The sequence below is a fragment of the Anguilla anguilla genome, chromosome 10 (genome assembly GCF_013347855.1).
Source record: "Anguilla anguilla isolate fAngAng1 chromosome 10, fAngAng1.pri, whole genome shotgun sequence".
Lineage (NCBI taxonomy): Eukaryota > Metazoa > Chordata > Actinopteri > Anguilliformes > Anguillidae > Anguilla > Anguilla anguilla.
Window position 1 is genome coordinate 9,382,519 of NC_049210.1, and position 27,835 is coordinate 9,410,353.

Below are 27,835 nucleotides of genomic sequence, written 5' to 3' on the forward strand. Positions count from 1 at the left end.
TGTATTTATTTAGCTCCAAGTCTAACTGTGTAGATAGGTGCAAGCATGGGAAACTGAATGGGCTGAGCATTGTAGAAAATGGCTGAACAGCGTGCTATCCAGTGTTGTGCTCATGGAAGTGTTTTATTTATTTTCAGAACCAGCTTGTACATATTTCTGTGAATGTATTTGCACCTCACTACACAATTTATGTTGATAGTTTGCCATATGTGTGAGGTTTTTTTCCTATGGAATTTGTCCTTATTTTTGTACTACTTTTCAATTAATTGATTAATTATTGAAATGGATATTCACTTGTTTTTTTACTTTTTCATACAAATATTTATGTAAATTGTATTAAATTATAGTATTTATTGTTTCTGAGTAGATAAGGGAATATCCATGTAACATGTTCTGTTTGAAAATAAAGGTGTTAGTATTTACACAGTTATTTCTGCTTGATCATTCTTCCTGTACACTAAAGTATAAAAGAAAGTAGGGAATTAGCCTGTACTGAATGTCTGATTATGTAAAATTTAACAAGGCCATTATAAGTAAGTACATCCATGTATGCTTTGGGAAAACCAATCAGGCAATAGATGCAAAGGGATTTCAGGGACTTTCTACTTTGAGATTACAAATAACATTTTACATGGCTATGGTTCCATTGTTGCACTGCAGTTATTAATTTAAATTAATTATTAATTTATATGGAAAGCTTCAAGAGCTTTCACTGAAATGGTTGTTATAACACAAAGAATATAATACTTGCATACTTTCCCTAGTCATTAGTAGATGCCGTGATTCACATTGTACACTGAACATGTGGTGCTACCAACCAGGCCTGTTAATCCAACAGGAGCTGAAGCCTCTATATTCTATATTCTCTCAAAGACTTTTTCAATGAGGGTTCTTGTTCCTGAATAGTAATGACAAACAAAGTTTTCAAAATAAACACCAAAATACATTTCTTTCAGCAACTAAAAATTGAATCCCCAGTGCATTTTAGCACAGTAATGCAAACCATTTAAATGAGCTTATTCTACAACACATGGTAGGTTTACCACAAACCAAAACAGACACTACATTGGTTTACTTGCTTGCATTTACATTTACCACATATCTGATAAAATGCGTATACACAGTGCTTGAAATACAACGTGCCTTCTTGCCAATTCCAAAGAGCAATGAAAACTCCCTAAACTCTAAAGAGATGCAACTCTATCACGATAATCTTGTTAACTTCTGATTTGACTTCCATTATATAAATGCTTGTCAGCAAAGCACCAATTTTTTTCCCCTCAAGAATAATGCCCATTGATCAATTAAAAAAAATATTTAAACACCCAAACACATACACATAATTATAGTGTTTTAAAAAAAAATGATTATTATTAAAATTTGGCCCTCAAGATTGGGCTGAACATGTCCAATTCCCACCCTAACTTGTAACACACAACTGATTTTTGTAGCCATGTTCAGGTGCAATCTCCGCTGCCAATTCAGCAGCATGAAGACATCGCGGTTCTCCTCCGGAAAACGATGGCGTGTCACCAGCCTCCTGCTTTTCACACCACAGACTGCTTCCAAGCTCGGAGGCGCACATTTCATACGCGGCTTTGGCATGCAGTCCGCGGGCGCCTGATCGGCCTGCGGGGGTTGCCAGAGAGCGATAAAACGCATCCCTACTGTACCCTGGGAGATGGCAACCGCACATCACCCTATGCAGCTACCAGCCACAGTCGGCACCTAGCAGGGGTAGGAGTGTGTTGGTGCTTATGAGCGGGAGGTGCTAACGGGGAGGGGGTCAGTGACACTGAGCAGCAGTGGGCTGCTGGTCTTTTTGGTGGCCACCCTGAAGAGGTGACTTTGAGGGAAGGTGCGTGAAGTGGTGGGCTCCGCCTCCCAGGCCACCCTGCTCCACTGGCGCGCCCCCCTGTTGGTGTCCCGCTCCGCACACTTCCTGAGACAGGGCGGCTCATTGGCCGAGACACCCACCCGAACCTTCCGCCTCAGCTGCCGGGGCGGGCACCAGCCCTTCCCCCTGCCCCGCCTCAGCAAGCCCACCAGGTCCTTCTTGAAGTTGTTGTTGAGGGCTGCGTACACCAGCGGGTTGCACACAGAGTTGCTGAATCCCAAAATCTGGACCGTGCTGAACACCATGAACTCATGATCTGAGTTCAAGTTCAGCATTCCTTTTTGAAAGAGAGAAAAAAAAAATTGTTTCACTTTCTTTCAAAATTCTTACTAAACAGGTCAGTGCAGTAGATACAATCATGGTCAGTCGGATAACATTGGCGTTTTCCTTCTAGGTCCTAGATTACCTGTGGTCTAGCTATGGTCCAACTTGCTAATCACTCACTCATTTGGTGGCAAAAAAATCAAACAGGGGCTGCTGGGTGGCAAGACACTACACTACTGTATAGACAGGGTACACAGTCTGGAACCGAATCTGGACTATGCCAGAACAAACTGCGACTGGCAGCTTCAGAAGAGCGATGTATAACTGGCGCTAGCATCACCCAGAGCTGAGAATGAATTGCCTCATGTCTACAAGAGCCTGACATGTCAACCAGTGTACAAAGAAATGGCAGTGACATCACATGCTTCAGAGGAGAACAATTACTTGTCAGCACTCTTTGAAACTGAGAACGGGGACAATGGAGATCCTTGAAGTGTGAGCATGTATGACAATTCCAAAAAGAGGTAGAAAAAGATTAAGCAGAAAATCTAATTAATTTGGAATTCTGAACAAAATCTAATCAATTGGCTAATGGAATACTAAGCTACATCAAAAGACTTGCTTGTCTATTTATGTACATTTTCTTTCAAGCATTGCACACAATTGTAATTCAACAAGTAGTGTGTGTAGCAGAAGGAAAGATTTCAATTAAAGTCAATATTATTCATAGTATCAACCAAAACAAATGTTTGAAATGTTATTCACTGTTGTTACGGAAGGCAGATTTCACAAATATGGCAGTTCACGATGGATTGCACATGTCATTTTTTTACACAAACTTTCATCTCATTATTCCCTCCCTCTCTGCCTCAGTTGTATGATGAACACTGTGGCACAAAATGGCTGCCAGGCACCACCCAGGTGGGTGCTACACGGTAGTGGCTTCGGTGCCTTTCCCTATTTCACAGTAAAATGCTTTGATATCATGAGATGAAAATCACTATGCGCATGTAATCCATTACAATCTGAAAGCACATACCATAATGCAATTGCAACTGCAATAGACAATTGCCTGAAGTAACCGATGAGTGAACCAGGCATTTGGCAGAATTTGGTGATCAGTCATCATCTACTCACATGTACGCAATCTGAGGGTTACATCTCCAAAAAGGTCTGGAAAGGGTATAGATCAGGGGTGTCCAATCTTATCTGAAAAGGGCCGGTGTAGGTCCAGGTTTTTGTTTAAACCCAGCACTAAGAGACCTCATTATACTTATTATTGTCTAGATTGAAGACCATGAACAGTCAATTAGCTGAATCAGGTGTCGTAGTGCTGGGCAAAAACATGCACCCACACCGCCCTTTCTAGATAAGATTGGACATCCCTGGAATAGATAAATTAATGTTGTGGATACATCTTATCAGACTTAATGCAATACCATGCAACTGGTGTGCAACTATTTTTGGTCCAGAAACCAGGTAACTTTTTCAGTGAGTCAGGAGATTTGTCATGGTCACTTGTAGTATAACCTATCAACGGGAATACAAAGACCACATTCAATCACTTTTCCTGGAATTTTGTTGGTAAGATTGAGTCGGTGGATTTCAGAAAAACTTGTAACTTAATGTGCAACCATAACCATCATTATCTACAGATGGTCTGACTGGCTGAGCGCTTATTGCACAGTTATGCGTCATGTCTAGCTCCCCCGATGATAAACAGATGGCATAGCTGTTTCACCTGACACAGGATGCTCGTCTCTCATTTAATGGTTTTATTTAAATGGAAATTGTAAAAGATACTGAAACTTATCATCTCTAAATTTAAATCCATCTCTAAATTTTTGTGGCAATGGTTTGAAATCTCTGTAACATGCCCCTAACATAATATCTTCAGTATCTGCTTCATTTTTGTAAAATTTCATATTGGTTAGATTTTTAAAATAGTTTATTAAAAGTACTGTAATGCAAACCTACTTAATCGCATCCATACTTTCTCCCATCAAAACCTCCTCTTCCATAGAGTAGTAATCACGGAAGAATCATGAACAAACACACTCCTCGCTAGCTGTTAGCTGCAGTTCACAAGCCATTTTCCTTGCTCCATGGCCTAACTGTTACCTACGAGAACTGTTACCTATGAGAACACTATTTTTATATCTCTATGAGCGCCTTGCTTCCAACTAGACTATTTATGAGAATAACCCCCTGTATCTAATTGCAAAGTTGTTGTTTTTTGAGCATGATTAGAGTGCAGTGTCTTTTGATGTGTTAAAATTACCGTAGTCAGAGAGAAGGGAGACTAACTGAAAAGGAGCCCAGCAGACGGCAAACAGGAGAACCACAGTGGCCATCATCTTCACAGCATGTCTTCTCTTTCTGTGCCGGAGAACAGGATGTTTACACCTCATTCAAACCTTCCCCTCTTCCAAACTACATCCTTCAGCAATTTGACACAATAGCACCCCTGTCTGTGGCCGTGAAATGGAACTCCGGGCACAATTTTTATATCTCTATGTGTCCCTGTGCATGCAAGTGCAAAATTCCACCAGTACTGATTATATAGGAAATGCAACTACACAAAGGCACAGAATTTGACTGGTTGCAAAGACGTATGACACGCCAAAAACGAGGGTGTTTTTGTAAAATTCACATTTACATTAATGAGGTAATGGGATGATGATGTAAAGCAATCACAAAATCTGAGGGACAGTCATGTTGTATGTTTAACTGCATTAGCTCCCCTCAAATACTCTCCTCACAGATGAACAGTGATTGTTGATAACTGGTCTGTGGTACTGTGGCCTGCAATGACAAATGTTGTCATTAGCTTATGAATGTGCGCTTTGGAGCACACACCAGCTGTAGCTGCGGTTATTCTTGTGTCGGTGGAACAGTTTTTAAGAGACTTGAAAGGCACAACTGGTGATTCCAAATTGATGAGCAAAAAAGGAGGGAAGCCATTCTATAAAAATATATGTGTGAGCAATTCATTAGATTACATTTAGTCATTTTCTATGTAATGTACCTACATGTCTGTACTCTGTGAAACTGGGGGTAGGCGGCGGTGGGGACAGGAGCTAATTTACCATTTGCCTCTTAATGTTGTAAAGATCATCTAAAAGCTACTCTTAAATCTGTTTACTCTGCTGAACATTACTTTGACCAGATTAATAACATGCTCTTATGTGCAATTTTTACTTGCAACACAATTCTTGGCAGCATTTTTGAGAAAATATGACAAATATGATGCCACGTGATTTTCCTTAAATACATTTGCCTGGCTTATGAAAGACCACCAGGATGTTGTTGCGCTTTGCCCTAAGAAAACACAAATTAGGCCACACTCCAGTAATCTAACCTGGTGATCTTCTTGATCTCTGACCCCGGGAGAGCCTGAAACATGACATCGTGGACTCTGTGTTTACCCCACAGTTCTGCCATTATCCTCCCGTACAGCACAGCCATGATCAGCATGGGGACCAGAAAGACGAGGACTGAGAGGACAGTGGTATAGGTCTGCCTCTGCTTCGGGTGGGGCCACACTTCTTGGCAGCACGTGTAATGCACGTCATACAGGAAGTCATATTTCACCTGAGGGACACACAAAATACATTTTGTAAGTGGTACACAAGTGCACGTGACTAGCTTTACCCCGAATACGTCCCCACTGAGGAATGAAATCCTGTCAGCTGCACCTGCGATCGGTCTGGGATCTCTGCGTGTAGACGAGCATGTACTCTCCTCCAAAGCACAGGATATTGCCAGCTGCTTCTTTTCACACCGCAGCCCACAAGCCAAACCCGCACAGACATGTGTCAGAAGAAGACACTTTGTGTGAACCTTTCGCAAGCCAGCTGCAGGTACCGGATCAGTCAGCGGGGGTAGAAAATATGAGATGCAGACCCTGGCATCCTCAACCCTCCCTAGAACTGCCAATTATGCATTGCAGTTGGCACTGGCACAACTGGGATTCCATCTTGGGCCATGGGGCCCATCCATACAGTAGAACACTGCTTTAATTGGCTAAGCCAATCAGCAGCCCCATATGCAGCTTCTTTATAATCAATATAAATTTAATCCAACATTTCCAACTGGACCAGAAAAACTCTAAATCATCACAAAGCCCAGTAAAATCTGAACATTTTTTCCTGAGTAAAGCTTTGAGTATGACGGTAATAACAATTTTGATTAGAAAAATACTGCGCTATAATGGAACCCCACTACTCTTCCAATATGACAAATTCCAACTGAAGATATCCCTTATTTTTACTGAATACTCTGAACAGCACCACCCACGTAAGTATGCTGTAAAGACTTAGCTTGACAGCCATGTGAATGCATTGTGTTTGAAATCAGCTAACAATGATCAATCAATTAATTGGGGACACATGCAAATGCTAACCTGGCAAAAGTATTTATGGAGCTATAATGATTATGGCTTTATTACAAAATAAAAAGTAATTTACCTCCACTTTGTGTGCATACCACATTGGGCCTGCAACTGCCAGAGCAATCAACCACACGGCGACTGGAAGAAATGGAAATAGCTGTTCAGCTGAACCGGATGGAATGATGAAGACCATGTGACCTCGAAACGTAAGAACACGGCAATAAATAACATTTAGTACAAGGGAGCTTTGTGCAGTGTGTAGATTTTTCTTTTGTTTTCTGATCTTTTATCAAGGAATGAAATTTAATTGCATTGAAAGCCACATTAGAAAAGCAAACCCCTTTGAGATGACATGCTTTAAATCTCAGGACATGCTTTAAATTTCTCATGAAACATGGTAATGGCATGCATTGTCACACTGTAAACAGCTTAATGTACAGTAATTAACTGATCATCAAATAGATATAAATTATTCACTACTGCGAGATGAGACATTTTAGTTACATCTACAAACCACTCAAAGCACGCTTCAATGAGTTTATGGAGTCAATAATGGAGTCCATTAAAAACTATTTGAAAGGGTTTGGACGAACTGGTTCAGTTTGTTCCTCACCAAGCATCTTCATGGCATGACATGGGGAATAGCCACTCTGTAGCTTCAGTGGGTACAGAATTCCTTTAAATCGTTCCACGGCGATGCAAGTCATTGTGAGAATGCTGGTTGCTATGGCAGTCACCTGCAGAAATGGTATTAACTTGCACAGGAAATCGCCTGTAAGACGAGACAGATAAACGAATAAATTGTGTAAAGGTCCGTACGTCACCACTCAGAATTGCTTGTATTCTTTTCTGAGTATCTTAATTAGAAACTATATAGACTCATGTGCCAAATACATCAGCATGCATTTACATTAATGATAGCCTCGCTAAGTTAAAATGTTCCCGCAACAAGAAAACATTAAATATTCTATTTCTGCTTTTCCTACAGATTGAAAAGGCATGAATTCAGTCGCTTAGCAATCAAATAGTGGATGTATAAAAGTTTTCATTACGCAATCTCACGTAAATGCAGATTTCAGGTTCACATCTGGAAAGTGATAAGACGAAGGCATATGGAACATTGTCGTTCTCAATAAACTCCTGGCTACAAATGAACTTTTCGGGGCGGGGGGGTGGGGGGGGGGGTGGTTGGGGGGTTGTCTGATGATCAGAAGGTGGCTGTCCCCTTAGCAACCCAGGAAGGTTAGAGCGAGCAGTTATGGTTTGCCTGGAGAGGATGCTGTGCAAGCCAGGCAAGTTGCAGCGTTCTAGATGAGTATTCCTCATCTATAGATGAGGCCAGATGGCAGAGGCAGAACAGCCAGCAAGGAAAGGGTTGCAATGGTCAAGGCATAATCACTTGAGATATCTGAATCCAAATAAAATTTAAAGAGGCAAACAGACATAAGATGATAATTCAGTTTGGGATGATGGTAAACATAGCAATTATGTTGTGCACAATTTTAATATGCCATTTTAAATTGGTATAATGGTATTGAGTGTAACTGTGTGTTTCTGGCTATAGCTGTAGCTAGCAAACATATTAAATGGATGCTTTGAAAGGTGGTGCTATGTACGCAGAGGAGCTGTTCAAAAAATGCTGTCTACCATTTACAAAAAAGTGACAGTTAAAAACCAAAATTGCCACCAATATAAATTTGCGAAGCTTGATCAGACATGGATGAAAAATGATCTTGGGAAAAGTAATAGGAAAGGAAGCAACTGTGAATAAGGCAAAAAGAATAAGTGAACCAGGCGTGGCATATCAGGTCATGAAATTGGTATGTTAATATCCACACTGTATATTTGAACTGTATGTTGCATCAACGGATGTGCTTAACAGGTTCAATCAAAGCCTCACATGGGAACAATACAACGGAAGCAAAAAAAAAAGAAAATAGATAACTGTTCAGACCTATGAATCGGATTTTGATTGATAGAGAACTGCGAGTACTCACTCCCTCGTACATAAAAGTGACGAAAAGCTCACAAAAAGCTTCTCTATTTGTCAGAGGATTATTAGATTTGATTTGATGGGCCTCAATTTCTGCCCTGCATTTGAACACAACTGTACTGCCCTAAATGACCGTATGGAGGGCTGTAGCCCTGCAAACCAAATGGACATTGAAGCATAAGAGAATTAAGATACAGAGTGAGCTCCATAATGTTTGGGAAAAAGACATTCTTTCTTGATTTGGCTCTGTAGTCCACAATTTTAGGTTTGTAATAAAACAATTCACACGAGGTTAAAGTGCAGATTCTCTGCTTTCATTAAAGGGTATTTTAAATACATTTTCACCATGTAGAAATGACATCACCTTTTACGTAGTCGCCCATTTCAAGGCACCATAATATTTGTGAGAAATGACTGGGAGGTGTTTCTGATAAGTCAACACAGTGTTGAATTGTTTTCTTAGTACACATATAAGAGGGCTTTCAGTATCTAGTCTTGATTCTATGTTTTTGATTGCCTTTGGAGTCTGTTATTGGCCTCAACATGGGGACCAGAGTTGTGCCAATGAATGTAAAAGAAGCCATTATGAGGCTGAGAAATAATTTAAAAATAGAGACATAATAGTGGGTCGCATGGTGGTGCAGTGGGTAGCACTGTCACCTCACAGCAAGAAGTTTGTGGGTTTGGGGCCTTTTGGTGTGGAGTTTGCATGTTCTCCCCGTGTCCGCGTGGATTTCGGGGAGAACATGCAAACCCTGGACTGTGCCAGTGCCGACTGTGATAGTAGCTCCATAGGGACGACATGCAATTGGTGGCTATGGTGCCCAGGGAACGGGACGGTTTGGTGGGTAAGGGGTCCACGTACACGACCCTCTGTGGTTGATTGCACGCCTGTAGGCAGCATGTTAAAGCAATAATATTGTTTGTATGATCATAGGCCGCGAAAATACACCTTTGCATGAATGACCATGAATGATTAGGTATATGGAACATGTGCACATATAGCAACAACTTTCAACACGCAAAACCGAATGACATCACTGAAAATCTAAAGAAAGTAACATTAGCTGTAGCCGTGAGGAAACGATAGATTAGCTCCCCTCCGCAACTAAGCAAGCTAAAAGGGTTCATACCTGCCAACCAGTTTGTGAAGAAATGCTGGAGCAATGTGGCAGGCATGCAGAAGATGGAGATCAGAAGATCACTCAACGCCAATGAGCAGATAAAGAAGGTGCTGGGTGACTGCAGGGCTTTCCTCCGACACAGCAGAATGAGCACGGTTGTGTTGCCAACCAGAGCCAGGATGAAGATCAGCACATAGACGAGGCCAAAGATGGGTTGCAGTGCAGAGGGCAGCCGTGGGATGTATACCAGGGGCGGTGGACCATATTCCTGGATGAACTGCCTCCTGGAGAAGTTTGAGGCTTCCAGCAAGAGATCCAAGAGCTGCGGCGTTAAGTTCATTCTTGAGCAACCAGACAAAGCAGAAAAGAAATGAGAAAAGAATTGACTCCTTAGGCCTAACGCATATCTCCTATAAGATTAGGAAGGTAATCAATTGTGTATATAATTTAGGGAAGAGTAGAGTATTGTGAGGAGAGTGAATTTCTCATCATCCATCCACCTTGATACTGGGCATTGTGGCCAAGACGCTCAAAACAGCACTGCAGGCTCATAAAGCTGACACCAAGTGCTTGTTTGTATAAAGCAAATGCCATTAACGTAAATAAATCTCACCACCTCAAATTAGGACAACATGGCACCAGTCAGAATTGTGCCAGGGATCATATCTGACATCCTGTGTTCAGAATAGAGGTTGTTACTCCTAAACAATCTACAGTGAGATCTGAGCTGCAGCAGGGATGGACCACATTGCAATAGCTTCAATAGCTTGCCAATGGAAGAGCCTATTAAATCCTTTTAGGAGACAAGTGATATATATAGAAATCAAATGAAAATGAAATGTATCACTAGACCATAAAGGTCAAATTTAACCTAGAATTAAGGAGCAGTGATTTACAAATATTTGACTAAAAAAGGTAACTCATCATCGTTTGGCACCATTACTATACCAGGTATAGATGCAATAGATTAACCCAAAAAAATAGTAACATAATTGTAAAATTGTATTATGATTGCCAATTCAAGTTCTAGAAGAATAAGAGAAAAACTGCAGCACCTGTACAGGATTATTCTGGAGAAACAATGTGTAATGTCTGCGTATTTGTTGACGAAAGTAGATTAACCCATTAAGGTGTAAGATCACAAATATGTGATTAAAATATTCATCACTGAACATTCTAAATACTGATGTAACAATCACAATCGCAATGGAGTTCTAGAACACTGCCTTAAACTTTAAAAACATTCCAAAAAAACCTACTCTTCAAAGGGTTAATTGATAATAAGGACTTTAGCTTGTGAGTTGCTATGGCAACATAGGAACACAGTATTCCTGTTCTTATCACACTTTCAATCTTACATCAATGATTTGTGTATATTATCAGTTATTAAATGTAAGGTTTTGTTACCCTGGCAAGATATTGACAGCAACTTACATACTTAAGACTTAAACGTGCAATGCATTAACAATAAAAGTCAAATCTCAACCTGGGACATGTGCTTTGGTTGGCCATACAGGCCATACTTCACTGTGTCACTGCTTTTGCCTACTTCAATATGAATTGTTATGTTTTTCATTTTCAATGACAAGGTTGTGTCATAGAGGGCGAGAAAAATTACATGTGAAATGCACTTTGCATTAAATTTTCAAATTGTCAGATAAAATGCATACATTAACATAAAAATAAAAACGGAAAGTGGGCTTTTGCATTTAAATTTTAATTATGTCGTGATTTTTTACTGCCAATTTGCATTTTAATTTGAAATATGACCAGTTTTTTTGCTTCCATAATGTAGTGCACCAAAAATATTAATGCATGTGTGCCACTAGAAAAAAATGGCATGGCACAGAAAAAGAAGATGAAAGGATAGAACTGTGCTGTCAGATCCATATATCTCATTGTATGTTACCAAAACCATGTACACACAGCAGATATTGTCTTATGGAAATATCACACAGCATTTAATGATTTCATAATATTTTGGGGGGGATTTTCAATAGGTAGGCAGTGCCCTCCATGCCTACACTGACCACACATGAACTCTCAACACTAGTGAGCAGGTTTTATTTTTAAAAATCTATAAAGGTATTAATGATAGTGTTCAGGCTGGCATAGGTTTGGGTGAAATCTTAGCACTGAAAGATGCTGCTAAATTTGAAGATGGAGCATGAACCCATGCACCCACCTTAAACACCAGCATATGCAGCTGAATATTTCCATATTTCGTATTTTTAGTTCAAAGAACACACAAATTGTGGGAAGTCATTGTAATTTCGCCGCAATAAACAGGTGAGGCTCAACCTTTCAGTTTAACCGTGCGTATGCAAAAGCAGTTGTGTACTCCAGTAATACATCAGATACATGTGTAAGACTGTCATCCAGTAGATTTTCGTGTGTTCATTAAATTTTAAATAGTCTATGGTTTGATGTTTCACTGTATATCAAACAGTGAACACACTTATAAATCGAAGTAGCATGAATTAAATAGTCTCAAACGATACAATGAAGAGACAAAAAACTTTATTTTGATACCGTTACATTTCAGTGTGTCAATCGATTATTATAGCCTATTTCTTGCTGTTGCACAACTGATTTCACGTTTGTTTCCTTGTTTAATTTCGCGCTAATTCGTATTACAATCACCACTATAATACACACATCTATAGAGTATATCCATGCACGGCAGGAATCGTTTTCGTTGTAATCACCGTAGGATCCTGCTCATCCCAGTTTAAAGTTCAGTAAACAAACATCTATCGTACATTGTAATCATATAACTGTTGTGAACGTAGTAGGAGCGATACATCCTTTTTATTTTTGGAGTATAGCATAGGATACAGCTTTCAAACTAGTATACAAATTTCACTGTGCGAGTTCTTTCAGTTAAATACTCACCTAGTTTTCTTCGTTTAAAATATGACGACGTATGTCTCCACAGTAGATATAGGCTATATAGAAGAAGACCGATTTGTGTAAGGTTCTTTCTTGTGTTAAATATGTGCATGGACTATTGTGAATGCCACTTCTGTTGGAAGTTAAAACTCCAGATTTCGACTACATTGCACAATCTACAAGCGGACTGTAACCTGGCAGAACAGGCAGCCAGTCTGTGCTTATATATGCCCCCACCCCCTGCCCTCCTGTTTATTAGCGCGTAGAACCCCGATTGTTTTTGCTGGGATTCTTCTTCATATTCTTTAGGGGACCCTATTGATTTTCCTAAGTTGTTGTTGTTGTTGTTGTTGTTGTTGTTGTTGTTGTTGTTGTTGTTGTTCTTCTTCTTCTTCTTCTTCTTCTTCTTCTTCTTCTTCTTCTTCTTCTTCTTCTTCTTCTTATTATTATTATTATTATTATTATTATGCCTCTCAGCATAATTATTATAAACCTTTATTCTAATTTTTTGAAACATGCATATTGAAGAGGCACCTTTGTAGGTCACATTTATCAAATTCCATGCCACCCTAGGGGGTGCTACAGCAACACTTCAACACTACAAATAAATATTACAGATGTATCCTTAAATCCATTACACACCAAAGTTGGTATGGATGGTATTTGAAATAGGTTTGCAGTCCATGACAAAATACCCCCCCAACATGCTACAGCTCACCCATAATGCCTGGCCCCTGACATCGCTGCTTGCAGCTATATTATGAAAACTGAATTTCTTGGTCTTCTGCAGCCTCTAAAAGGTTCTGAACAAGCAATATATGAAGGACATTTCAATGTAATAAGGAATGTCTAATTAGTTGCATCTGCACCTGGGGCCTCAATTTATTTATTTATTTATTTATTTGTTTGTTTGTTTGTTTGTTGTATTTTTCTGTGTTATACTTGAACCTTAAACAAAGTCAGCCTCCAAAAGAGCCATCACATCACAGACAGAACGGCATCAGCAAACAGTTCCACATCAGCAGATCAGTTTCACCCAATGACCATATTTGAGTGTCATTTTTTTATTACAAATATTTAATTACGCTGTTAATTGACCTGTTTTTTTTTACTTTTAGTAAACCAACAGAGCAAAAAAGAAATGAAAGAAAATGTTTTGATCAATGACTTTTTGATCAGAAAATGGTTTGAATCAAGGAATTTTAATTTACAGAGCTGCTAAGTATCATAATTTCAAAACATTTTCAAATGCAGAAGATCCCAATATATTATAAAATAACTGGAACACAAAGATTCTAAATAGTTTTCTTTCAGAAAGTTCCAATGGAACAGATGGATTTGGGCTTTAAAGTGGCAAGTTTTTTTTCTTTTTTTTCTGGTGAATACAGTAACACACTTATTTACCAGGTTCTTTACGCAAGCTCTTATTCTAATCCTTTCACTTTAATCAGGTAAAACATCAGGTAAATACCTCAATGATTCAGTTTCAAGAATTTCTACTGCAAATTAAACCATGGGTTGGCAATAAAATGGTGTTGTAACACAAAACATTTTTTTTCTTTCCTTCATATGAGAATTAATACATTTTTTTTTTCCATACTAACGTGTGTTAACATCTTTCTCTGACTGGCACCAGCAGTATCAGTGATTATTTTCAGCATGCACTGTTAGTAATTTATTGGGTAAAGCCAGCTTTAGTCAATGTTTTCTGAAGACAAATGCAAAATATCATCATCCTGCATTGAATATGAACAGACGAAATACCACATATAATTTCAATTGTTGTATACAGTATATATCTTGCAGGGTGAAATAAACTTCAGGTCAGTTACTTCTGAGTGGCAGGTGCCACAATATGCATACATATAAATGCTGCGCCATAAATAGCTAATCGGCTCCTGCTGTGGGATTGGAGCTTTGGCAGACCGTGCCTGCAGGCTAAAGGGCTGGAACCCAGCTGAGCAGGGCTTTCAATGGAATCAGTTTCCTTCCATTGAGTGACTGTGTTTTGTTATTATTATTGTTATTTGTTGTTTTGCTTGAAGCACAACCTGCGTAAATCACACAATAGGGAGCCACAGTATATTAAAGTTTAGCTTAAGAAATTTGGAACAGTCAGTGAATGGTAGCTCCTTCAACTTGTCTGAAGGTCACTGCCATTCTCCAGATTGTTCTGGAAAAAAAAAATGCATATATGCCAGTGGATCTCCATCAGCTTTCATATCCCTTTTTTTGGATTAACTGCATTAATTAGCAGAGGTTTTTAGCTAGGTTTTTTCCTCTCCTTCTTTTTCACTACACATCGTTTAGAGACTGTATGACTTGAATAGCAAGTCCTCTGCAAATTCGAAAACCATCCATAAGTAGTGGCCTGCCAAGACTGTGTATTTCCATAAGGATGTGTTTATTGTGTAATGTTGGTTTTGGGATTATATTAGCGTTATAGCAGACAGTGTCCTTTGGTATGTGTTGCTCTTTGCTATCTGAATCTGTACTGTCTGTGTGTGCTTGCAAGTGTATGGCAGCATATCCATAATTGTGATCAAAGGGTTCATTCATGTGGGATCTCACGCCTCATTTTTTCCACTGAATCTTTTGTATTAGGCATGGATTTTTGTTCCTCATTATGCAACTCCATTCCTACACAATCCTGTTGAACTTCATATTGCTCTGAAGGTCCATTTTGTGGCACCCCTTCAACACACTCGTCTCACTCTTGCCGATGTTTTTCCACTTCACGTTCCAATTCTTCTAGAGTTTTTGCTTCATTCGGATTCTCTTGTTGTGGGATCTCATAATCACTGTTTGAATCTCAAGGTCAATTTTGTGGTACTCCTTGCTCCATTTTCTTCTCAGAGTTTCACTTGTCTCTCTCCTTTTATTTATTATTGAAGTTGTCAAGGTCACTTGGTCCTTTTGGTTCTGCTTTTTTGCCTAGCTCTACATCACGCTCCATTCCGACACAATCATCTTGAATGTCATGTTGGTCTGACGGTTCATTTTGTGGCACCACTGGATTCATACTTTGGTGTGACTCATGCTGATGTCTTTCCTCTTCTGCAGTCAGTGTGGACAGGGTCCTTTGGTACATGTTGTTCTTCACCGTAATCTGATTTATTTTCTGAATGTTCATCCCGCTCCTTTGTTGATGGAGTCGTAATACCATTTCCATCATAACCATCCTTATTTATGTTATTATCATTACTTGGTGGATGTGCTTTGATTTCTTCAGTGTGTGTATTATAGGTCAGCTGAACTGTTCCCACCTCAGTGTTTGAATTACTATTACCTATTCTCTTGATTTTTCCATTAAAGCAGTGCAAATTCAGATCTTTCTCATCTGCAGAGTTATAGTGTTCAATGTTCTTTCGTATGAGCTGCGCTATGCTGTCTGAGACTGCGTGTTCAGTTTGCGTTCCCTCTTTAGCAGGTGTATTCTGTGCTGCAGATCCTGGGGCAAATCTTTCACCATTATGGGGATGTGAAGATCTACTCTGTTATACTTCCTGCTTCACCCTTTCCACTGAACCATCTGGATAATGTGTGGATCTAAATTTCTCATTAGATGCTTCTTTTCCCATACAATCCTCTTGATCCACATATTCATCTGAAGGTCCAATTTGTGGTACTCCTTGTTCCATTTTATTCTCAAAGTTTTGCTCATCTATCTCCTTTCCTTTATTATTTAAATTGTCAAATTCTTTTAGTCCATTTGTCACTGCACTGTCTTCTGCTTTGTTTTCTAGCTCTGCATTGTGCTCCATTCCGACACAATCATCTTGAACGTCATGTTGGTCTGACAGTTCATTTTGTGGCACCACTGGATTCGTACTTTGGTGTGACTCCTGCTGATGTCTCACCTCATCTGCAGAGTCAGTGTGGACAAGGTCCTTTGTCACATGTACCTCTTCACTGTAATCTGATTTATTTTCTGAATGTTCATCCGTCTCCTCTGTTGATGGAGGTATTGTTGCACTTCCTTCTTGACCTTCTTCATCAATGCTATTTTCTGCGGTCAGGGGCTCTGTGTCGGTTTTTTCAGGATGTGTATAAACAGGTATATTATTTACTGATTTTCCATGTTCTGGTTCTTCTATTGAACCACCAGTTTCGGCTATATTCTGATTCTCTTGTTCTGGGCTATTTTCATCACAGGCTGAATCTGTATTGGCTTCTTCAGTGTGTATATTAGCCAGGGGCATATTTCTTCCTTTCTCATTTAATCGATTGCTGTCAACTCTCTTAATTTTTCCATTGAAATAATAAAAATGCTGATTTTTCTCATCTTCTGCAGAGTTAGAGTGGACTGTCTCTTTTGGCCTATCCTTATCTTTGCTGCATTCAACTTCATTCTCTTGGTCCTCAGCACAGTTTTCTTTCGATGGAGACAGAATTGTAGTTGACTCATAATTCTCATTTTCTGAATTGCGTTGGTTAAATTTTTCCCTCTCAGGTCTGACATTAATTCTCACTCTTTTAAATTTTCCATTCAAATAATAAAAATGGCTATTTTTTTCCTTTTCACTCTTGTCTGCAGACTTATAGAGTTTGGTGTCCTTTGTAAAGTCTTGCTCTCCGCTGTCTGAATCTATGCGTTCAGTTTGTGCTCCTTCTTTAACAGGTTTATCCTGTTCTTCTGATGCTGGGTGGAAATTTCCAGTACTGTGTTGATATGAAGATCCATCCCACGGTGCTGGTTCCTTCACCCTATCCACTTTTTCAGAATGCATATGACCAGGTGCTTTATCTTTAACTTCTACCTCTTCTTTTTCTTTGTTTTTATTTTCTGCTACTGGGCTCTCATTTGTCAGTTCATCCTCATTTTCTTGTTTTGAGCTTTCTTCCTCCCTTCTCAAATCTGTAATTATTTCTTCACCTTCACTCACATCTATTGGGCATTCTGTTGCTTCTTCATCTGGAGTATAATTTTGGGAAGTTTCATCCCCTCTTGGTAGGTCTTCATGATGTCCATCCTTTTCATCAGCTCCTTTGTCTTCTGCTGCTACCTCTTCTATTGCTTCAATTTTATTGTCTCCTGTTTGATTTTCCTTGGCCATGTTTTCCTGATTTTCCTGTTGTGAATGTTCTACCCCACCTCCTGAATTTACCAGAACTTCTTCAGGATGCATTTGATCAGGTCCTTCATCTTTAACTTCTACCTCCCCATTTTGTTCATCGTCAATGTCTTCTTTTGGGTTTGTATTTACAAAGACACCTGTGTTGTCATTTTGTGAAAATTTTTCCCAACTTCCCAAATGTGCATGTACTCTTTTTTCTTCATTTTTATTTCGTATATCATGTTCAACTGCCTGTTTGTACTCACTTATGTCATTGCCTATTGCTTGAGCATCGTTTTCTGTTGGACATTCTGTTAGCAGTTCTTCTTGACTGTAAAATTGAGAGCTTTCTTTTGTGCCCCCTGGAATTGTGTTGCCATTTTCAAAGTCTGTACTGACCAGTTCCTCGTTCTCTGCTTTCTGCTCACTTGAATTTTCATTTTGTCTTTTGAACCGTTTCTTATTACCTTCTTGTATTTGAGATCCTTTCTCGTGAGGGACAGACTGTCTTGCATATTTCATTGTGCCTGTGTGTGCAATCAGACCTGACGCACGAGTCTGCTCCATTTCTATGTCTTTAAATGTATTTTTGTCGCGTTGATCTTCCCTGTATTGTTTACATCTTTCCACCATTTTGGAAAGTTTTGTTTCAGCAAATTTAAGCTTCCATACTATTTTGTCTCTCTCTTTATTCCTCAAAAGGCACCGATGTGTTTTTAATTTTGGCAATGCGAAATTATTATTTTTTGTATCCTTATTTTTATACAACATGTTCTTCATTTTGTAATATAAATCAATGCCCTCGACCCAAGCAACAGTCCCTGTATGCTTGTGAATGGGCTGCACTTTACCAATTTCTGGATATCTCTCCAAAATTTTTACTCGTGCGGCAGCCTTAAATGTCTCAGTAAGAATTTTTTCAATTTGTTCTAGGTCTACCTGCATGCAGTTCCTCACTTTGTGGTCTGTTTGAAAGATTGTTCTTTCAAATGTTTTGATGCCACTCGTGTGATGAGATGCACACAAGGACACATGGTGCACATTAGCCTGGTTTCCAATGAAATCAATGCTCCACTTGCTCTCATCAGAAGGAATGGCACGACATACTATGTAAGTGACTGCTGGAACTTGGTTGGCGGTTCCTCTCCTTAACCATATTCTTTTGACGGTGAAGTTTATTTCCTTCCTTGTGATTGTGTTGGTCACCTATAAAAATGAGATGAAATCATGTATAAATGTACAAAATAAATACAACATATTTTTTACTTTAAAACATGGATATGTATGCCACCATATTCATTTAAAAAATATACACATTCAGAATTAATATTAATCCAGGCAGTTTTCATCAAAATTATAACTGCATCAATAATAAGGCCAATGCACTTCATATTTGGATAATTAGCTTGAATAATCATTTTGGATCAAAACATTTCTCAACCACGCATTGATAGTAAATGAACATTGAATTATGGCTATTGTGTATTCAGTGTGTATTCTCCAATGGCACCATCTCAGGGTTGGATAATGAGAAGAACTTTACACTACTAACAATGTCAGAGAAGGCCAGCAGAGATATATTTGCATAACTTATGTCAGATTGGTACAAGATCTGTTAAGCAAATTATATCATAAAAATATATTTCAGCTTAACCCCTTAAAGATATTACATACATACTACAACAAATGAAGTATGCTTTTAGTATATTTTGTCAAAGGACAATACATTTAAGATGTACTTCAGCAGCAAACATTTCAGTAATGTGTTCCTATTCCCTAAATTTAAAGCATGCTATGCTCTGCTTTGTTATCAAACTTGCAAACATCAGCATAACCGGTGTGACTTTTGACAAACTGTTCATTTATAATACATTAATAATGGAGGCTATTGAAAGATATCCTAAAGCACTGCTAATATGCTGAAAGGAAAGCGTTTGATGGCCAGTGAGCAAATAAAATCCTCTTACCCCCACGTCACTGAACCAGCTGCTAATCCTGTTTACTAAGTCCTTAATGGAGAAATCGAAAAACCACCCCTCTTCCGTTCCATACGCCAGGTATATTGGTATGCCCCTCTGTATTTGAAGCACAGCCACAAAGAAACATTTACTCCCAAAGCAGTTGCAAATGTGATCCATCTCAGTCGATGTTTTCTCAAAGCCATTTGGTTCTCGACCAGTGAAGAAGGGTGATCTGCAAGGACCCTTGTCCGTCAAGTCCTTTACCACTTGTCCTACTGTGCCATGTAATGGCAGGGGGGAAAGGATGGCCAAATAGACAGTTACCCACCACAGCCTCATAGCTCATGGGCAGGCAAAAACACCTACAGCAGGGAAACAGAGGCACACAGAGTCCTTATCTTAGCTCAATACTCACCCTGACATTTTGAATATTGAAATCCTGGGCAACAGCAGAGTATTCTTTAGGTGCAACCGTTCTTCAGCCAGACGTTTCAAGCGACATGAACCAACAGGGCAGCTCCTTTACCTTTAGCACTACAGCGTTACATCTGTGACGTACACAGTGTTTGTGTATCTGTAATGTGCCCTCATAACAGTAGTACATGCTGACAGCAGCACATGTCATACTAAGCGGTGGCTCTTAGCTTGTGTCACGCTAACACAGCTGCTCTTTGTGTGTACAGACACGAAGGAGTGGCCCTGCATCTAAGACATAGCAATTACACATCTGTAACACACCCACAGTGCAGCTTTACACCTGAAATTCAGATTTATTTTCTGAATTCATAATGAAGACTCATGCAATGACATAACTAAAATATGAACACTTGATTTTTTTTCTTTTTTTTCTTAATTTTCAGGAAATGTTCTCCTTCAAACACGTTCTGCTTTTTCTACACCTTGCTTTGTCCTCTATGCAATTTTAAATAAGATTACAAACTGTTCTTTCCATTCTCGTTTAACTACACAGAGCTGATGTTTATGATACAATAATTAGCAGATTATATGTACCAAAAAATAAAATTGAACCACAAGCATTTTAATGCAAAGTTCAGAGCTATTTATTCAATACAAAGCAAAATTTGTCCTATTTGAATTTAATTAAATTACATTCCATTTGTTTATCAGATCGCTCTTATCCAGATTAATTTAAAGTGAAAGAAATTTCAATCAATAGATCAATAAAGTACTAAATGTAAATTCACTTTTTTTAAACTATTGTACGTAATTATTTGAAATTTTTTGAAGTGTTGCTGTAGTGCCCCCTAGGGTTGTAGTGGCACAAAATTGACAGCTTGCCACATTTCAAACAGTACAACAACCAAACTGAGTAACTTAAGAGCTCTTATCTAGCTCAACTCAATTTGCATCAAAGTTATTTCATTTGTCTCAGATAAACGTGGACTAAATTATTTTACTTTCAAATGGCATTGAGTGAAAACCATGCAATAAACTAGTGTAAGAAGGCAACAGTACTGTTGCCTTTTGAATTCCTTGAGTTTCAAACAGATTGTCGCATGGAAACTATGTTTTTTCAGTAGTGCCTTTTGTATTGTCTCTTGAAATAACTGCGCTTCCATGAAGACTATTGGTTTAAGATACGCTTCCAGTAGATAAAGTGGAATTATACAGCATGTGCAGTACCAATGTATAGCCTATCTATTATTTAATAGTTCATGGCTGAATAGCCTCTGTAGGTGCTGCTTAACATAAAAAGGCTTCGTTCAGATTACAGTCTAAAGTGGCTCAAATCCGATTTATTTATTTATTATTTATTTATTTATTTATTTATTTATTTATTTATTTATTTATTTATTTATTTATTTACTTACTTACTTACTTACTTACTTACTTACTTACTTACTTACTTATTTGCCTACATGTTACACAACATCTATTTTCTTCTAAGCAGTCAATGCAGAACGATCGCATCCGAACAAAAAATCGAAATTGAACATTGAGGCCTGTCATTTGGATTTAGACTAAACGTTCTACACGTATGGTCGTTCATAATATAACATTGCAGTCAGCAGAGGGCGATGTTGTATAAAAAGCCTGGATTTCCCCACAACACTGCCCATCGTATGTTTTGAACCGGTTCTGAACGATACATGCATTGTTTCTTATTAAGAAAGTTATATAACAGCATAATATGCTTATACGAAACAATGCCCGGACTACAGAGATCGTACGTACAGGTGGACTTTGGACTACATTATCCGTCGCACATTGCGAAAAGACGAGTTGGGCTAACTTCAAAGTAGCCATCAATATAGTTGACGACAGTTGAATATTTCTCAAGCTTGATATCCGTACTTAACACTCTGTAATTAATATGAAGACATATGCTAAAATTACTCGTTGAACGTGAGTATCAGTGTTGTTTTTCGTTTTGTTTTTGCGTATGTCATGTTTTTACCGTCTTGAGTTGCTGTGTTCATTGCTGTAATTTACCATAAGGGCTGCCAGGTTTCGCTTGGTCAGCCACGATGGAAAAGTGTGAGGTGTAGGAATGAAACTGAATTTCTTCAAATTTACCCACATAGGCTATTCTTTAAATCCGTGCAAACCACAAAAGGGAACCAGATAATTTCGCTTTTTTGCTGTATGCGTCACAAGTTTGGCTGCTTCCTTTATACACAGCCGTCACGCGGCTTTTTTTATTCAGGCTGGCAACCCAGCGAGCTACCTACATGGGCTACAACTTTCCTAGGAAGGTCGCAATCAAGGTAAAGCATAACATTTACAAACTAAAACGTTTGGCATGATTCTCCATAGTGATAGTCATTAAACCGGATGTCTTGTAAAACGTTGTTTGTATGCGAGATACTTTAGCTGTAAAAACAAAGTGCTGGGGAGTGGCACGGTGTTCAAAGCGAATTAAAATGCCCATATCTAATTTGTAGCTTTACAAGAAGTCGGCTGTTCAAAGGGTTCCTACAAAACTAACAAAACCGGTTGGTCTACAGGAGAGAACTACGATATTGGATGTAATCCAAATTCTGCTTCATCGTGTCATTCTTGGACGCAAACTTCCTGTTTAAAAAGATATTCCACCGAAAATTCACATTTTCTCAACCTGAATAGCCCACTGTTAGTTTACTGATATTAAATAATTCTAATGGATTGTTTTCACACTATCTCAACCGACTATTTATTGCATGTCATTCCTGAGGTCTGGCAATGGTTATCTGATTTGAGCGGGGCCGGGGAGGGTTATGCGTAACGAAAAGGGGTTAACTGAGGTAATAGGCTATAGTTCTGCCATGAAGTTCTCATAATCATACACAGTAATGTGTTTCAGTTATTGGTGCTATTGATTCATGCGCTATTCAAGTAGTATAGCTAAAATTTCAGGGTACGTAAATGATTGTGCTTATTGATTAATTAATAAGCTATGTTAACATGAATCCCAGAAAACAATGAATTCCAAAAAAAGAAGAAAAAAAAAAAGTCAGATAAGCTAATAGTTTCATGGAAAATTTCTGAATTAACCCAATACTGCATCTCATGGCCAATATATTCCAGGAAAGGTCGTCATGTGTAATCTGACAGTATGTCAAGCTTTGGGGATGCTTGTGGGTGTTTTCCAAACAGTCAGTATGTCTTAGGTCTTGCACAAGTCACATAAAGCTTGGTCTGGAAAGCCCCTGCCTACATTAAACTTGCTTTAGTGCCCACCAAGCACGATCTTAGTAACGACCCTGCCTCCAGTCCAGTCTGACTACACACAATCAGGCGGTCACTCCCACACACAGCTGTTAGCAAGAGGGGAAGTGGATCCTCCTGATATAGTCCCGATACACACAACGGACTGACTGATGTTTCCTGTTTCTCATGATAAACTTGAGCATACATGAAATGCACCTGTCAGTGTAGTTGTCTGCAGTGGCTTGTACTCGCTCTAGTCAAACTGCTGGATGGGAACTGGCCGTGGACATCAAAGAAATTCAGGAAGTATTCAGCAGAATTCAGCAGAAAAGGTATAATACTTATGATATCGTCACAGACTTTTCTGTGCATTTTGCATTTCAATCTTATATTTCCTGTTCTAAAACTGATTAAGTAGTCCATTTCATATATCAAAACTGATAGAACTTGTAGAAAACTGATAACTTTGGTCCCTGGAAAGAGTGCTCAAACATGAAGATGGAATGAAATGTGTTAAAAATGCAGGCCAATATGGAATGTCATAATTTGTCAAAATGTATCATTACTATTGCAGAAGAGAAGCCAATTTCAGCACAATTCATCAAAATGAAATATGAAGTTGTGTACTCTTGAAACAACATTTTGACTGTATGCAGCATATGTATAATTTGCAATAAACTAACAGAAGTAACAAACTTCAGTGAAAATTGTTTTCTCTCTGACTGTTCTACACAGTACACCATGTGTATTTTTTATTGATTGCATGTGGGTTTATTTTTAGCTGCTAGTCTAATACTCAGTTACATAACATGGAGTTTGAAACTTAATTCTATATCTAAGACTGGCTGATGAGTTGGATATTTTTTGTGTATGTGTGTGATAAGTGTATGTTTATTCAGGATGATTCAGAATTTCCATAACTTTACACAACAAACGTGTGCCTCCTACACTCTCAAGTAGCTGATTTAGCTGATCGGAAGAGCAGCACCGCCTGTCCCCTAACCTCCCTCCCTGGCCCTCTTTCAGAGTGTCCCAGAATGAACTCCGTGTTGCTCTTCTACTTGTCCTACCTGCTGTGCCTGTGCTTGGGCTTCCTCTGCGTGGTCTTCGTGTCCTACTGGAACTCCGCGTGGCGCGGGGGCTTCGCGTGGGATGGCACGGCGCTCCAGTTCAATTGGCATCCTGTCCTAATGGTGACCGGGCTGGTGGTGCTGTATGGGAACGGTAAGAGAAGGGCTCTGTAATTAGTCCTATTTTTGGATTGGCAGTATAAAAAAATTTAAAAAACTATATATAAACAAGCAGGCTTCTTCAGCCTTTTTTTTAAAGTGCACAATAAAAAGAAATGAAAAAGTAAATGGAAAAAATCCTATGGCAGCCAGTACTGGCTAAACCTAATATTTGCCATAGTTCATGTATGAAAAACTCGCATTTATCTGGACCTTTCCAAGCTGAGTTTATATTTTGTAAATTTGACTCGGATATCTATGAATTTAAGTGTACGTTCCAGGATTGACTTGGCTTCCTTTTGCCAGATTTTGATTGAAACTATCATGTATTCAACACTAAGTTAGAAGTGCCAGTGGAAACCAAATATCACACTACAGGAAATTGCATTTGCTTCACAGAATTTGCAGACATTTACAGTGAAGTACATATTCTTCCAAATGACATCCCTCGTTCACCCTCTGCTAGCATGATTGCCGTAGTTACCTCGGCTGGTGGTTTTGAAATTGATCTGTATGCTTTACTCTGTTGAATAAACGTGTGCCTCCTCTCCGCCTGTCCTCATCAGCGGCAGTAGTGTACCGCATCCCGCTCACCTGGGGTCAGAACAAGCTGCGCTGGAAGCTGGTGCACGCCAGCATGCTCTTCCTGGCTCTGCTCCTGACCGTCCTGGGTCTGTGCGCTGTTTTCAGTTTTCACAACGCCAATGGCACCCCTAATCTCTACTCACTGCACAGCTGGCTGGGTATCTGCACAGCAGCCCTCTTTGCAGCACAGGTAAAGCTGTCATGGCAACCACCCCCACTGCATGATCCCTGTCACACGACCCAGACCTGTAAGGCCATGATACACGTGATGTGTTTTGTAGCAGCTGCTGACAGCAACCATGAGAAGTAGAAGCAACCACACATGGCTAGGCTACCCCAAAAAATAACTGCCTGCCTTTTTAATGAATTCTCTTATATAAAAGCATTTCAAGTAATTGCATCACCAGCATTTTATATATTGATAACCCATGTGTAATATGCTGTAATATTTGGTTTCAGTTAGCTTGTACAGAAGAACTCAGATTCGGACTCAGTCAGACGAACCATGTGTGAAAACGCCCTCAACACTATTGGAGAACTTCAGTGCAATACACAGATTAAAGATAAAAGTTCCTCATTTTCAGGGTTTTAGATAGATAAAGCACTTCCATAAAACAGCTTTGGCAGTTTTGTAGAAAAGTGGACTGGGGAGAACCCTGCTCAGTATCTCGCTGTTACATTTCCTGGTTGTCCAGATAAGGATCTTCTGCCGTAGCTTTAAGAATCATATTCGCACACTCGGAGGCAGGGCGGATGGTTATCGCCTTGTCTGTGTCTGTGTGGTTAGTGGGCGCTGGGCCTGGCTGCCTTCCTCCTCCCCTGTTCCCCGATGGCGTTCCGCAGGCTGGTGAAGCCCCTCCACGTGTGGATGGGCGGCTTCATCTTCACCCTCAGCATCGCGGCCTGCATATCCGGCATCAACGAGAAGCTGTTTTTTGTACTGTAAGTGTCCGATAAAACCCAGTAAGGCCCCGCGCAATTTCTTAGTTCCCGGAAGTGTTCATTAAGCCATAAGGATGTACACGTATGTTTTTTCAAATTTCCTTGATGTAAAGTTTGCCATTTCTAAACATGAGGGCAGGAGCTTTGACAATGTTGTCTGTTCTGTAGTGGGTATTCACTTCAAGTTCACTTCTGATTGGCAGCCCACTAAAGAAATGTGCCCCATATTGGTTAAAATGTAAATTTCCATATTGCTTATTAAGCAAAAAAAGACCAATTCCAAATCCTTCTGTACTGGCAGAATAAGAACTTTGTTCTGTCTTAACTGTCTTGTTCAAAATGTTTTAATTATTCCTTTAATTTTTGTCATGCATTGTAAGGCCACCTGCAAAGTGACTTAAATCCTGTGACACCCAAATTGATTAAAAGTCCATAGTTTAAAATCATTAGCAGTGTGTTTGCTGCAATAGCCTAGATGAGTATTTCCCCAGTCAACATTAACTATTGGCTCTCTCCCCAGGAAGGGAAGCACCAATGGGACACAGCCATATTCCATGCTGCCCCCAGAGGCTGTGTTTGCAAACTCATTAGGTGTCCTTATCATAGCATTTGGATTGGTTGTCCTGAAAATCTTGTCCAATCAGACGTGGCAACGGCCAGAAGCGGTGCATGAGGAATTGTCTAAAGTAAGTATTACAGAGATACATCCAGCAAAGCATGAATGACTTCATTGTGTTGATAAAACCAAATAATAAACCCAAATGTTTTATAACTGTGGTAATTTAGTATGTGATTTTAAATACAAACCAACATGCAGAGAGGGATGTGTATGTTGTATGACAGGATGACTATTGCGGGACATAAATACACAGATAATTACATCATTTACAGTAATCTTATATTATGCTTAATTACGCTGTCTTTGTTGAATACGTTTTTCATCTGTATTTGCAGAAAAATTTATTTAATCCCTGTCTTTACACATAACAGTGAACCAGTGCATAGTTACTGTCAGTTAACCTTATAGAAAGACTTTCCTAACATTTTCTATAATTGTTTGCCATTATTTTCAGCCATTGCTTGGAGAGGACAGCTGATGAGAGAGCACACACCCTTCTCTAATGAGGACTTTGTTTTTCCTTCTTTTTAAATAAACTATTCCTAAATCGTTCAACAAAAACAATATACCTCCTCCCATATCCCTTGTTGAAGACCAGGATTTTTTTCACATTCTGTTCTCTATTTTGAAGACACTCCCGGAAACACCACATTTTCTCGTCTCCTGCAAAAATGAGTATTGTGAGCTTGTACATGCCAAGAAACAATGAGAACGATAAATATAAATGGCTGAATAAACTACTCTTTTAGATTATATTTCGCTAATAGTGGCTGCGTTTTCAAAAGGAATTAAAGTTGCGTTCTGCTCAAAATTTCATCAGGACTTGCATTTAAGTGTCAATACAAATAAAAAATGGTAAATGCATTTTTATATATGTATGTCTATGTGTAATACATTAACATATGAATCAGTATATACGATTCAATTATGCACGTTATTTTCCAATCATGTATAGTCATACATATCTCCAGCCTTTTTTCCTTTGTTAAAAAATCCGGTTGAAACTGGAAACTGAACGGGGAGGTAAGTAGTCACAGTCGAGACCACGTGATGTTGAAAGTATATGGTACAATTCGCTACCATATGATTCCCATACACCTATCAGAAAAGACCATTACGAAAGTCCAACAAAATATTTCGAAATTAACCAATGACTGACGAATGAAGGCATATGTTGGGTCACTAGCCAATAGGAAAACATGCCACCATCCAGTCACTTATTTGCATA

At 39.1% G+C, this 27,835-nt stretch overlaps 2 protein-coding genes across 6 annotated transcripts; one reads left to right on the top strand and one right to left on the bottom strand.

The window, feature by feature from the left end:
• Window positions 1-161: 161 nt before the first annotated feature.
• Window positions 162-12,748, bottom strand: LOC118206563 (pyroglutamylated RF-amide peptide receptor). Of its 2 annotated transcripts, none has more exons than XM_035379375.1 (7): window positions 12,567-12,748; window positions 9,681-10,012; window positions 7,168-7,326; window positions 6,631-6,692; window positions 5,523-5,755; window positions 4,443-4,540; window positions 162-2,174 (listed from the first exon to the last, which is right to left on the bottom strand). In XM_035379375.1, the coding sequence occupies exons 2-7, from the start codon at window positions 10,009-10,011 to the stop codon at window positions 1,756-1,758; spliced, it is 1,302 nt and encodes a 433-aa protein (XP_035235266.1). In that variant the 5' UTR covers window position 10,012; window positions 12,567-12,748; the 3' UTR covers window positions 162-1,755. The 2 variants fall into 2 exon arrangements, with proteins under 2 accessions (XP_035235266.1, XP_035235265.1); XM_035379374.1 differs by having other exon boundaries at window positions 6,631-6,752.
• An 8,891-nt stretch (window positions 12,749-21,639) lies between these two features.
• On the top strand, window positions 21,640-27,477 carry LOC118206965 (cytochrome b ascorbate-dependent protein 3). Of its 4 annotated transcripts, XM_035380164.1 has the most exons (7): window positions 21,641-21,948; window positions 22,250-22,310; window positions 24,259-24,456; window positions 25,028-25,236; window positions 25,834-25,988; window positions 26,509-26,674; window positions 27,062-27,477. In XM_035380164.1, the coding sequence occupies exons 3-7, from the start codon at window positions 24,270-24,272 to the stop codon at window positions 27,083-27,085; spliced, it is 741 nt and encodes a 246-aa protein (XP_035236055.1). In that variant the 5' UTR covers window positions 21,641-21,948; window positions 22,250-22,310; window positions 24,259-24,269; the 3' UTR covers window positions 27,086-27,477. The 4 variants fall into 4 exon arrangements, with proteins under 4 accessions (XP_035236053.1, XP_035236055.1, XP_035236054.1 ...); XM_035380162.1 differs by lacking the exon at window positions 22,250-22,310 and having other exon boundaries at window positions 21,640-21,948; XM_035380163.1 differs by lacking the exon at window positions 21,641-21,948 and having other exon boundaries at window positions 21,988-22,310.
• Window positions 27,478-27,835: the final 358 nt, after the last annotated feature.